At 35.3% G+C, this 13,459-nt stretch overlaps 1 protein-coding gene across 7 annotated transcripts in view; it reads left to right on the top strand.

Moving 5' to 3' along the window:
- The window catches only part of ZPBP (zona pellucida binding protein), a 107,179-nt gene that overhangs the window by 2,704 nt on the left and 91,016 nt on the right, over positions 1 to 13,459 (top strand). For 5 of the 7 annotated variants that reach the window (XR_013443048.1, XR_013443049.1, XM_036101810.2 and 2 more), the window contains exon 3: positions 9,682 to 9,807. The exons of the other annotated variants lie outside the window; for them this stretch is intronic. Coding sequence is in view for 3 of the 5 variants with exons in the window: in XM_036101810.2 (XP_035957703.1) it covers positions 9,682 to 9,807 (126 nt within the window). In the remaining 2 variants the exon portion in view is untranslated. The remainder of the gene's footprint in view (positions 1 to 9,681; positions 9,808 to 13,459) is intronic. 7 annotated transcript variants of the gene reach the window in all.

The raw sequence follows: 13,459 nt of genomic DNA, 5'->3' as shown, positions 1-13,459 counted from the left end.
TTATTATATAATTATTAGTCATAATACTAAACATATGCAGTTCAAATATGCTAAAATTTTTTTCAGATGAGATCTATATTAAAAGGGTTTTGGATTCATAAGCTTTTGCAGTACTCATATGAGAGGCATAGCAACTAAAACTTTTTTGGTGGTGTGGTGTTTTGTTTTGTTTCCTGGGGTAAATTTGCATGCTTAAAATTCCTCCTTTGAAGTGAACATTCCAGTAGTTTTTAGTACACTGACAAGGTTTTGCAACGATCACTATGTAATACCACAGCATTTTGATAGCTCCAAAAAGAAACATCGTACCCAGTAAGCAGTCACTCTCCAGCCCCTGGAAACCACTAATATGCTTTCTCTCCCTATTAATTTCCCTGTTCTGGATATTTTATGTAAGTGGAATCATACATGATGTGGTGCTTTGCATTTGGCTTCTTTCACTTCGTATAGTGTTTTTGGGTTTATTCATGTCATAGAGTGTATCGGCACATAATTCCATTTTATGGCTGAATAATAATCCATTGTATGGATATACCACTTTTTGTGTATCCATCAATTGATGGATTTGGGGGCAGTTTACACTTTTTGGCTATATGAACAACGCTGTTACCAGCATTCCTGAAGAAGTTTGTGTGTGAACCTGTTTTCAGTTCTCCTGAATATATACCTTAGAACATAGGGTAACTCTGTGTTTAACATTTTGAGGAACTGCCAAACTATTTCTTCAAGAGCCTTCATTATTTTACTTTTATACCAGCAACGTATGAGGATTAAAATTTTACAGCATCCTTGCCAACATTTGTTACTGTTTATCTTTTTTGATTATAGCCATCCTAGTGTGTGTGAAGTGGATTTTCAGGTGGTTTTGATTTGCATTTCCCTAATGTCTAATGATGTTTTTAAGATCTTTTTCTGTGTTTAATGGACGTTTGGGTATCTTCTGTGCAGAAATGTCTGTTCAAGTCCTTTACCCATTTTTTAATTGAGGGTTTTATTATTATTGGAAGTTATTTTTAATACATTCTGGATACCAAACCCTTATTAGATATTTGATTTACAAATATTTTCTCCAATTCTGTGGATTGTGTTTTCACTTGAAAAAAATTTTTTTAAAATTTTTAAATTTTAGTTCTAGCATAGTTAACATGAAGTGTTATATTAGTCTCAGGTGTACGATATAGTGATTCAGCAATTCTGTACATTACCTAGTGCTCATCACACACGGTAAGTGTGCTCTGATCCCCTTCATCTATTTCTCCCATCCCTCCACCCACCTCCCCTCTGGTAACCATCTGTTTGTTCTCTGTAGTCAAGAGTCTGTTTCTTGTTTTGTCTCCCTTATTTTTTTTCCTTTGTTCATTTGTAAACAGCCCAAATGTCCATCTTTGATGAAAGGATTAAGAAGTTGTAGTATATATATACAATGGAGTATTACTCAGCCATAAAAAAAAGACTGAAGTCTTGCCATTTGCAACGACACGGATGGAGCTAGAATGTATTATGCTGAGTGAAATAGGTCAGAGAAAGACAAACACCATATGATTTCACTTTGCGAAATTTAAGAAACCAAACAAATGAATAAATGTGTTTTCACTTTTTTGATAGTGTCCTTTAAAGCACACATTTTAAACTGATAAAGTCTAATTTCTATTTTGTTCTTTGGTACTGGTGTGTTAGGTGTTGTATCTCAGAAACAACTGCTTATTCAGCAGTCATAAAGTTTTATTCCTGTATTTTTTATAAGAATTTCATAGTTTTAGCTCTTATGTTTAGGTCTTTGATCCATTTTGGATTAATTTACAAGATCAAAGTCAAACCTCATTCTTTTGCATGTGAATGTTCAGTTGTTCCAGCATCATTTGTTCAAGATATTTTCTTTCCCTATTGAATTTTCTTGGTACCCTGTCGAGAAGCAGTTTGCGGTAGATGTTTGGGCTTTTTTTCAGACTCTAAATTCTATTTCATTGATCTCTGTCTCTGTCCTTAGGCTAGTACCACTCTGTCTTGATTTCTGTTGCTTTAAAGTAAGTTTAGAAATCATTAAGTATGAGTCCTTCATATTCAGTCTTTCTCAAGATTGTTTTGGCTCTACGCTGGGTCACTTGCAACTCCATATTAATGCTAGAATCAGGTTGTCCATTTCTGCAGAAAAGCCCATTGGGATTTTAGTAGGGATTGCCTTGAAGTGTAGATCAATTTTGGGAGTACTACCAACTTAACCATATTAACTTTTCCAATTCATGACCTTGGAGTATCTTTCCATCTACTTAGATCTTCTTTAACTCCCCTCAGTGATGTTTTATAGCTTTCATTGTACAAGTCTTGCACCACTTTTGTTAAATTTATTCCTAAATATTTTGTTCTTTTTGATGCTGTTGTAAATGGAACGGTTTTATTTGGGTTTTGGATTGTTCATTGCTATTATATAAAAATACAATTGAATTTTTCAAATTGTTGTTGTATTCTGTCACCTTCCTAAATCATTTATTAGCTCTATTTTTTTTTAGTTGGTAGGGGAGTTATTTCTTAGGATTTTCTAGGTATAAGATCATGTCATCTGCAAATAGAGATAGTTTTATTTCTCCCTTTCCAATCTGGATGCCTTTTTTTTTTTTCTTGCCAGTTGCTCTAGCTAGAACCTTCAGTTCAGTACTGATGATAACAGTATCATCACACGTGGTAAGTCTTATTTCTGATCTTAGAGGGGAGGAAAGGTTTCCGTCTTTCGCTATTAAATATGACCTTACCTGTGAGGTTTTTTTTTTCTTTTCAGGATTGTTTTATTTTTATTTTTTATTTCCATAGCACAATGGAGATAATTATTTTTCTGTATTATTATATTATGTTAATCACCATACATTACATCATTAGTTTTTGAGTTTTTGTAGATGAATTTTATCAGATTGAGAAAGTCCCTTCTGTTCCTAGTTTGTTGAGTGCTTTTATTGTGAAAAAGTGTTGGATTTTGTCAAATCCTTTTTCTGCATACATTGAGATGATTGTGTGTTTTCTGTCCTTTGTTCTATTGATATAATTTGGTATTATATTGATTGATTTTTGTATTTTGAACAAGTAACGCAATCCTGGTTGATTATGATGCATAATTCTTTTTCATGCTGCAGGATTGGCTGTTACTATTCTGAGGATTTTTAGGTCTGTATTCATAAGGGAAATTGTTCTGTAGTTTTCTTGTGTTGTCTTTGTCTGATTTTGGTTTTAGGGTAATAGTGGCTTCATAGAACAAGTTGGGACATGTTCCCTCCTCTTCTGTTTTTTTTTTTTAGGAGTTTGTGAAGTGTTGTTAATTGGACTTGTTGGACTTGTTAATTGGAATTTTACTTGTTTAGTGAAATTTACCAGTGAATTCACCTGGTGCTGGGCTTTTCTTTGTAGGAAGATTTTTAATTATTAATTCAGTCACTTTACTTGCTTTAGGTCTATTCAGACTTTGTTTTTCATTATGGTTTCTGATGAGAAATAAGCTACTAATTTGAGGATCATGTGTATGTAACAAGTTGCTTCTCTTGCTGCTTTCAAGAGTCTGTCTTTTTGGACTTGAACAGATGATTATGATGTGTCTAGGTGTGGTTCTCTTTTGAATCTATCCTAGTTTGAGTTCATTGAGCTTATTTGATGTGTAAATTGATGCTTTTCATCAGTTTGGGGAAGTTTTATCATTATTTTTTCAAATATTCTTTGTGCTCTTATACTTTCCACCCTTCTATGGAACTTGTATTATGTATACAGTGGCGTGCTTGATGGTTTCCCACAGGTCTCTGGGTACTGTTCATTTATTTTTCTTTTTTCCTCTTTCTTAGACTGGATAATCCCGAATTGATCTATCTTGAGGTTTGCTGATTCTTTTTTCTGCCTGCTCAGGTCTGCTTTTGATTCTTATAGTGAGTTTTTCAGTTCAGTTATTGTACTTTTTAATGCAGAATTTCTTTTGGGTTCTTTTTTTAACTTCTGTCTCTTTATTGATACTCTTTGGAGAGAAATCATTTTCATACTTTTTTTTTTTTTAGTGCTTTAGACATAATGTTCTTGATCGTATTTAAAATAACTGATTTAGTTTTCTTTTTCAACATTCTTCTGGCTATTTGGGGTCTTTTCTGGTTCCATACAAATTTTAGGATTATTTGTTCCAGCTCTGTGAAAAATGTCGATGGTATCTATAAAGAACTTATTAAACTCAACACCCAAAAAACAAATAATCCAGTTAAGAAATGGGCAGAAGATATGAACAGATATTTCTCCAAAGACATACAGATGGCCACCAGACACATGAAAAAATGCTCCACATCACTTGGCATCAGGGAAATACAAATCAAAACCACAATGATATACCACCTTACACTAGTCAGAATGGCTAAAATTAACAAGACAAGAAACAACAAACGTTGACGAGGACGCAGAGAAAGGAGAACCCTCTTACACTGTTGGTGGGAATGCAAACTGGTGCAGCCACTCTGGAAAACAGTATGGAGGTTCCTCAAGATGTTAAAAATAGAGCTACCCTACGACCCAGCAATTGCACTACTGGGTATTTACCCCAGAGATACAGATGTAGTGAAAAGAAGGGGCACCTGCACCACCCCCCCAGTGTTCATAGCTGCAATGTCCACAATAGCCAAACTGGAAGGAGCCGAGATGCCCTTCAACAGATGAATGGATAAAGAAGATGTGGTTCATATATACAATGAAATATTACTCAGCCATCAGAAAGGATGAATATCCAACTTTTATATCAACATGGATGGGACTGGTGGGGATTAGGCTAAGTGAAATAAGTCAATTAGATTATATGGTTTCACTCATATGTGGAACATAAGAAACAGTGTAGAGGATCATAGGGTAAGGGAGGGAAAACTGAAGGGGAAGTCATCAGAGAGGGAGAAAAACCATGAGAGACTCTTAACTCTAAGAAACAGTTGCTGGAGGGGAGGTGGGTGGGGGAATGGGATAATTGTGGGATGGGCATTAAGGAGGGCACATAATGTGATGAGCATTGGGTATTATATGCAACTGATAAATTATTGAACACTGTATCTGAGACTAATGATGTCCTACATGTTGGCTAATTGAATTCAAATTAAAAAAATAAAATAACTGATTTAAAGTATTTGTTAGTAAGTCCAAAATTTGGGCTTCCTCAGGGGCAATTTCTATTGGTTGCTTTCTTTTTTTCTTACCTATGACAATACTTTCTTGATTTTTTGCATGTTTCATATTTTTGGTTGAAAACTGGACTTTTAAAGTAATTTAACGTAGCAACTCTGGAAATCAGGTATGAATGTTGTTAGTGTCTGTTATTATTGTTGGTATGTTTAATGATTTTTCTGAACTAATTCTTTAATTTCTGTGTCATTTGTCATATGTAGCCACTGAAGTCACTGCTCAGTTAGCCTAGGCTGATACTGGATGGAGAGTTTTTGACACCTGGAACTAGTTAGTCTCCTAGTCTTTGCTGAGGGTCTTTATGTGCTTGTGTGGTACACTCTGAACATTTAGCTAGGCGGTTGATTACTTTGTCCTTCACTGTCTGCTCTGCAGAGCATCAATTTCAGCCAGAGGTAAGAACTTAAATTCTGTGTTGACTAAGCGTGCTCAGTCTTGGGCATGTGTTCCTTCTATGCATACATGTGGCCTTCTGTTTTCCCAGGAATGTGTTAGAACTTTTCAAATCTCCTATGGACTTGTGTTCCCAGCTTTTCCTCTTAAGCGTTTTGTTTAGCCTGTTTACCCCAAGTGTTACCTGCTGCATCAGCATTTACAAAGTTAAATGAAAGCCTCTAATTATTTTTGAAAAATAATCTTTGGGAAAAGGTTTTGTACAGTGGTTGTGCTCTGAGTTAAATCAAGTGAAGACGGCCTTGTGAGTGGTATCTTCCTGGAAAGGGCCAGAGAAGTCAAATAATGACAGTTCTCTGGGAAGGAGGCACTGAAGTCCCTCCAACCCTGTCTGCCCCTCTAGTGGCTGCCAGCCTGCTGGTTCTTACATTGATTGGCATGGTGGTTACCAAAGCTAAGGCAGACTGGGCGGGGCGGGGGGGGAGGGAGAAGAGGGAGATGGGAATGGGGAAACTTAACAATGCTAGAGCCCACCAGGCCCTGTAACAATTTACCAGAGACTGAGTGGGTTAAACAACAAAATTTATTGTCTCCCAATTCTGGAAGCCAGAAGTTCAATCATGGAGGCAGGGTTGATTCTGCCTGAGGGCTGTGAGGGAAGGGTCTGTTCCAGTTCTCCTTCCTTGGCTCATGAGTGGCCGTCTTCATCCTATGTTTCTTCACATCATGTACCCTCTGTATTTGTATGTGTCCAGATTTTCCCCTTTCATAAGACACCAGTCATTGGCTTTGGGCTCACCCTAATTACTCATCTTAAGTTGATTACTTTTGTAAAGACTCTGTGTCCAAATATGTTCACATTCTGAGGTATGGGGATTAGGGCTCAAACATATGCATTTGGGGAGAGGCATAATTCAGCCCATCATGCTAAAATTCAGTTGTTTTTCTTGAATAAGTTTTTCATGGGTTGCTGCAAGTCTTTGATTAATTTCCAGAGTTCTGAAAATGTTGATCCTGACAATTTCTGCCAGTTTTTGCATTACCTTTATGAGGGAGATAATTTTTAGAGTTCCTTACTCTGCCATTTTCACTGATATCACAGCTTTTGTTTTCAAACTACAACCTTTAAGCCTAAACTATAAAATAGACCCATGATAAATACAGAGAACAAACTGATAGGTGCCAGAGGGGAGGACAGTGGGGGGAATGAGCAACATGGGTGAAGGGGAGTAGTAGATACGGGCTTCCAGTTATGGAATGAATTATTTGTGGGGATGAAAGGCACAGCACAGGGAATATAGTTAGTGGTATTGTACAAGCTTGTATGGTGATGGATGGTAGCTACCCTTGTGCTGAGCACCGCGTAGCGTAGAGACTGGTCAAAACACTATGTTGTGCACCTGAAACTGATTTCAATAAAAAAAAAAATAATAAACATGAACTACAAAAAAAAAGACTGTTCTGGGAGTTTACTTTTAACTATATTAATTGTATACATCAACATAAGGATAAGTTGGCATCTTTAAAATTACAGTGTACACTCCCATGATTATGGCATTATGGTCTAACTGTGTATATCTTTTGCTGGAGTTTGAGCATATTCCCCACAGTGGCCTTGTTTGATTATCAATTAACTTCTGTTTATTGTCCTCTAAATGTTATCTTCTTTTTTATTACATGATTTAATGCATTATTACTGATGTACAGGGGCATTATTTACTTCTGTATGTTGATCTTGTATTAGGAAACTTCTGGGTTCAGTTATATTTTCTTTGATTTAAATATGTACAGAGGCTAGTGGAGGCTAGAGGAAGGGCAGACCACGAAGGGTATACCTGTGCTGAGTTGCCACAGATGAGGAGGCATTTAGATACCTCCCCGAGTAAAACCATGGAAGAACGGTTCAGTGTGCTGCTTCGGGCAGTCTGAGTAGTTTGGCATTCCGAGGGCAAATAGTTTGCGAAGAGGTGTAAGGAGATATGTAAAAGACCGATCATGCCAGAAGAGCCAGTAAGTCAGGCTGAGTAGTGACAACAGTATAAAATAAACACGTATCCAAGAAGTCAGAAAAAAGAAGTGGAAATTAACTGAAGCGAGTAGGAAAGAAAGAAAAGAGATCAGAGAAGAACAGTAGGTTTAATGGAACCAAAAGCTGTCTTTGGAACGGTTGGTAGATGAGCTTTTGACAAATGTTTCATGAGTAACGGAAGTACAAAAAAATGTTATGAGTCAATAAAAGTATGCTGAACTTTATAAACTACAACTTAATACTTTGAATAATTTTATGCTAATAAACTTTAAATGAACAACTGTAATAAAATATAAATTTCTAAAACAGACTTAAGTTACTTGTTAGACTAATAATTATGTTTTCCTGGTTGATAAAAATTTGTTTTTCACCTTTTTCCTCATTGCCAAAAAAAAAAAAAAGTACCAGGCTAAACAGTTTTCCAAGGACAAAGAACACTTTCCATATTCTTTCAGAGAAAATTTATGAAAGAAAATCTGCCCAGTTGATTTTATGTGGCTATTACAACTTTAGATACCTTCCTTAATAATACTAAATTCTAAATAACTTTGATACTGAAATTGGAAAAGGACAAAGATGGTATAAAAATTATACACAATTGTATTTCTGAATATAGGTACAGCTATCCCAGGAATAATATTTGCAAAATGCATCCAACCGTATTTATTTATTTGTTTATTTTTTAAAAAAAGATTTATTTATTTGAGAGACGGGGGAGAGAGTGCATTTGAGGGGGGAAGGGCAGAGGGAGACAATCTCAAGCAGACTCCCCGCTGAGTGGAAGCCCCATGTGGGGCTTGATCTCATGACCCATGAGATCATGATCTGAGCTGAGACTACTTAACTGACTGAGCCACCCAGGCGTCCCCTGAATTTAGCAGTATTTAAATCAAAGAGCATGATCAGTTAGAATTATTCCAGGAAAGCAATTCTAGAAAAGCAATACTATTATCAAGCATTCCATTAAAATATTCAAGAAAAAAAATGATCACCTCATTCAGTATAGGAAAAAATTTGTTAAAATTCAACACCAGTTAATGATAAAAACAAATAACCAAGAATACAGGGGGACTTTCTTAACCTATGAAAGAATATCTGTCTAAAAGCTACATTCAGTAAACGGCATGCTATATGGTGAAACTTGAGAGACAGTCTCTTTAAACTTAAGAAAAATTTCGATTTTCAAGTACAATTTTTATTTTACTGGATCACATACTGGATCTCTGTATTTGGTGAATCAGTGAAGGGTCAGCCTGCAATTACTGAGGAGTTAACCGGAACCTTTTCTGAAGGCTTACTTATGAGTAAATTCAAGATAATTGAATCTTTACTGTATTCCTTTTGTATCTCTATTTTTGCTTGTTTAATGATCAGTATTCTTTAAATTTTGAAGCAAAGTGAGAGGGGCACCTGGGTGGCTCAGAAGGTGTCTGCCTTTGGCTCAGGTCATGATCCCAGGACTCTGGGATCAGGCCCCATCAGGGGCTCCCTGCTCAGCAGGGTGTCTGCTTCTGCCTCTCCTTCTGTCCCTCCCCCGGCTCATGCTGTGTCTCACAAATAAATAAATAAATGTTCAAAAAAATAAAGCAAAGCGGGAAAAATGCTTAATAATTAAAATCATAGCATGTATTTATTGATTTTTAATTACATAATTTTTAAGTTCAATACATCATTGTGAATAATCTATTATTTCTGTAATCTAAACAATTTTATTGATTCCTTTCAGGTTTGGTATCTTTGAAAAACTAAGATAAAGTCTCAATAATTTATAATTGTCTTAATTCTTTGTAATTAAAATAATGTTCTGAGAATAAAATAAGTTAGTATAATGAACTCTTCATAAAAGACCAGTGCATTATTTTCAGATTGAGACACACACACACACCCAAATAAAATACATGTATATACTTTTGAGTGTTAGTTATTACATGGACTGCTAAGAAATTTAGTTTTCATCAAGTAATTGCAATAACCCAAAGAAAAGTTATGAAACATGCAGCCCGAACTACAAAAATGTGAGGCATTATAGAGCATGAAAGAATATAAAATATTATTGGAACATTTTAATATTGTATTTTCAGTGAAAGTATATGTTATGCTTCATCAAAAGAGTCCACATGTGTTATGTGTTACGCCACGACTGCGAAATTCGGAAATGATAGATCCATCATTCCAATGGCATGGGCCAAGAGGAAAAATTATTTCAGGTAGGCTTTTGTTTCAGTTATCATAATTACATTAATATATCTGAAATACATGCAGAACAAAGAGAATATTCGTATCTCTTATATGTGTATCTGTTTCCTCAAGTTTTTCCCTTTTGATTTCCCTTTGGAGTGAGAGTTTCACAGTGTGTGTGTAGAGTTCTCTAGGCAGCTATATTCCCCAAAAATGTGACTTTTTTTTAAAGTTCATAAAGTCATTTTGGTTACCTCAGTCAGACTTTTCTTAGTCAAGTGTGTATGAAGAAGCAGATATAATTCTGGTTTTTATTAAAAATACAAATGAACCCCTTGAGCTACAGATATACAAATATGGTTTTGTTTGTTTTTCTACGGCCCCACTTTGGGACAACTTGAGACTTTATTAGTAGTTAGAGTTTTACATTTTTTGGTCTTATATTTCTTTCTGACTAAAATCCATACCCATGTGGATTATACTTGAATTAAATATTATTATCCATTAAGGAAAAAAAGACTAAATTTAACATTGAGTGTTTTAGTATTAAAAACACGCTTTTAGATATGCTGCATGGTTTGACAGTGATTGTGTATTAATATATTATTGGTGCTGCGCTTACAAAAGAGGGAACTTGGTACTCAGGTGTTCATCCAGAGGAGAAGGTAGACTTGAAACCCATCTGAATGGTAGCCTTACAGTTTTCAACAAATTTTTGAGAAAACAAGATCTTACTGTCAGTAAGATACTTTTTTCCACATAGAGATTACTATTGGTATGACTGATGTGATCATTTTCTCTATTCAACTTCTTTTGTTGTTTTAAAATCTTAGTTTTATTCTAATTTTTCTTTTGCTAAAAGCTGATTTGTTTTTGCAGCGTAGTTTAAAAAATATAAATTAGCTTATGTGTTCTTGTTTTCAGCCTTGATAAATACCCAGCTTAATGAATTTTCATCCTGAAGATCTGTTCAATGAAACACCTAATTATTTTTGCATCCTTTCTGAGGAAGTTTTCTTTATTGCTCTATTCACCAAATTTCCTTCCTTCCTTCCTTCCTTCCTTCCTTTTTTAAATCCTATTGGTATTTTGAGAGAGTGCCTGTGGACAAAAACCTACACGTTTATTTTATGTTGGTTGTGGGAAAGCAGTATATTCATATCAACACTTGCTGAGGAAATATTCATTGGAAATAGACTTATTTTGTAATATGTTAATTCACATTTTTATATACTTGAATGATCTCAGCTGTATATTTCTATAATATTTATGCTGATTCTAAAGTAGCTTAAGGTTTAAAGAGGTACTCCTCTCTTTGGGTGACGTGGTTCTTCAGAGTGAATTACTCAGCTCTTAATTAGTGAGTGACCGCCTGGTGGGTGCCATTGCACTAGGCTTTGTGGGAAATGCAAAGATCAAGCCTAATATCTCTGCCTGACTGTAGTAATGCAGGAGGAGGGAGTTAGCAGAGATCAGTAACAGAAATCCTAAGAGATTGTGCACTTAATATAAATCCATGAAATGGGCCAGGTATAAAAACATCCAGTACTGAAAATGTAATTGGATTTTATTTTTACTGCTCTGTAATAGTAGCACATGTCATGCAAACACGTATGTTAAATATGTTTACATTTGGTGTTAAAACGCTGTAAGTTCAAAAACAGAAGCATCTAAGTATTGAATTGTTCTCTTGTAACAAATGTTACTCCTTTGATTTGGAGATTGAAATCTGAAACATTTTCTTCTCTAAGATGCCATGCCAGTCTTGTAGTTTATCTTGCAAAATATAGTATATGATTGAATTTTGAAACCTTCAACTAGGAGCAATAATTTATTTTATTCACTTTCATAATGGAAGATAGATGTTCAGAAATGTAGTTATAATAAAATCATATTAATACCATGTTTATTTATAAAAACTATTCTCAGGAAATTCTGGTATTCTGACATCATGATCACATTTTAGTTTGCAGTACATGATCGCACCATAATTCACTGTCTGCCAGTTTTAAAGCTCATTTGTTGTACTATCATTATGATTTCAGAAAGAACTGGAAATGTTGTCTAATTTTCTTACAGCTTAAAAAGTGGAGAATCTCTTTGGAATCTAGATTAAACTGCACTGTACTTAGTTATCTCTTTACGAATATTCCAAAGTTAGTTTCCCTAAAATTGAACAAAAGAAATCATGTGATTATGTAATTACTTGCACATTCTCCTGGAGAGAAATACCCAGATTGTTTAGATGGGTTATAAAATATAGGGGACCAATCTTAGATTTGGTCTCTTTCTCCTTCCCTCTCCCCACCTTCTCTCTCTCTCAGCCCCCACTCTCCCCCCATTTCTCTCTCTCTTTTTTTTTTTAAGAGAGACAGAGAGCACATGGGCAGGGGAGAGGCAGAAGGAGAAGGAGAGAGAGAATCCTAAGCAGGCTCCATGCTGAGCGTGGAGCCTGACACAGGGCTCAATCCCATGACCCTGAGATCATGACCTGACCCAAAATCAAGATTTGGATGCTCAGCTGGCTGAGCCACCCAGGCACCCCTCCTTCAATATTTTTTATTTACAAATGTAATGCATTTTTTGCACAAAGACCTGTACCTCTTACTCCAGCCCTTCTTCCATTCTGATGACTTAACTCGTTCTGGTGTGTGGACTTCCCACTTTTCTGAACATATATAAACACATACATGTATATCTGTTGAATTTTACCCTGTAACTACACTCTTATTTTTAATGAGACCATAGATTATATTTTATTCTACCTTACTATTTTTTTATGGAGTGAAGCAGTTCATATATACAAATGTATATAAGATATATGCAAGTTATGACACACAGTAAGACAAACATCCTAGAACCTACAAGTCAAGATCTACCATTACCAAGACTGTTGTACCTCTTAGTAAGTTACTTAAAAATCCTATTCTTCTGTCCCCAAATCCCTGTTAGGTAAACAGTACCCTGACCTTTTATAGTATTATTCCCTAGCTTTTCTTTTTGTATTTGTCCTGTACCTAAATACACCCACACATACACATACTAGTTATTTAATTTTTTGGACAGCCTTCTTCAGCAAGTACAGTCATTTCCTCCATTTTATATGTGAAAAAACAGAGGCATTGAGAGAAGAAGGTACTTACCTGAAATCATGTGCCCTGAGTCTGGCTTCAGAGTTCACAGGTATAATCTAAATGAGGTAGGAATAGGATTTTTCCTTTCTCACCATTTTGTGAGTTTCTGTATTTTGTATCTTTTAAAGAATTTGTCCAATTTAGAGTCTTCTTTCAACTTGTTGAATTTGTGAGCATGAAGTAGTTTGTGATACTTTCTTTAATATATTCAGAATCTGGATGATGTGCTCCATTCTGCTTGATATTGGCTGTATCTTTTCCCTTTCCTTTTGGTCTCTCTGGATACAGGTTTAACAGTTTTTTCAGTCTTTTCAAAGGACCAGCTCTTGGTTTGATTTTTCTCTTATTTTTTTGTTTTCAATTTCATTGGTCTCTGTTTTTGTTTTTATTATTTTCTTTCTTCTGTGTGATTTGGGTTAAGTTTGCTTATTTTGTGCTGGTTGTGAATTCTGGATTGACAGGTTTTTTCTTTCAGCATTCTAAAGATGCCCTTCTGTATTCTTTTTGCTTGCATGTTTTCTAATGAGAAGTCTGCTGTAATCTTATC

The sequence above is a fragment of the Halichoerus grypus genome, chromosome 12 (assembly GCF_964656455.1).
Source record: "Halichoerus grypus chromosome 12, mHalGry1.hap1.1, whole genome shotgun sequence".
Taxonomy (NCBI): Eukaryota; Metazoa; Chordata; class Mammalia; order Carnivora; family Phocidae; genus Halichoerus; species Halichoerus grypus.
The sequence above is the reverse complement of the archived record's forward strand: the minus strand, read 5'-3'. Positions and strand labels throughout refer to the sequence as shown.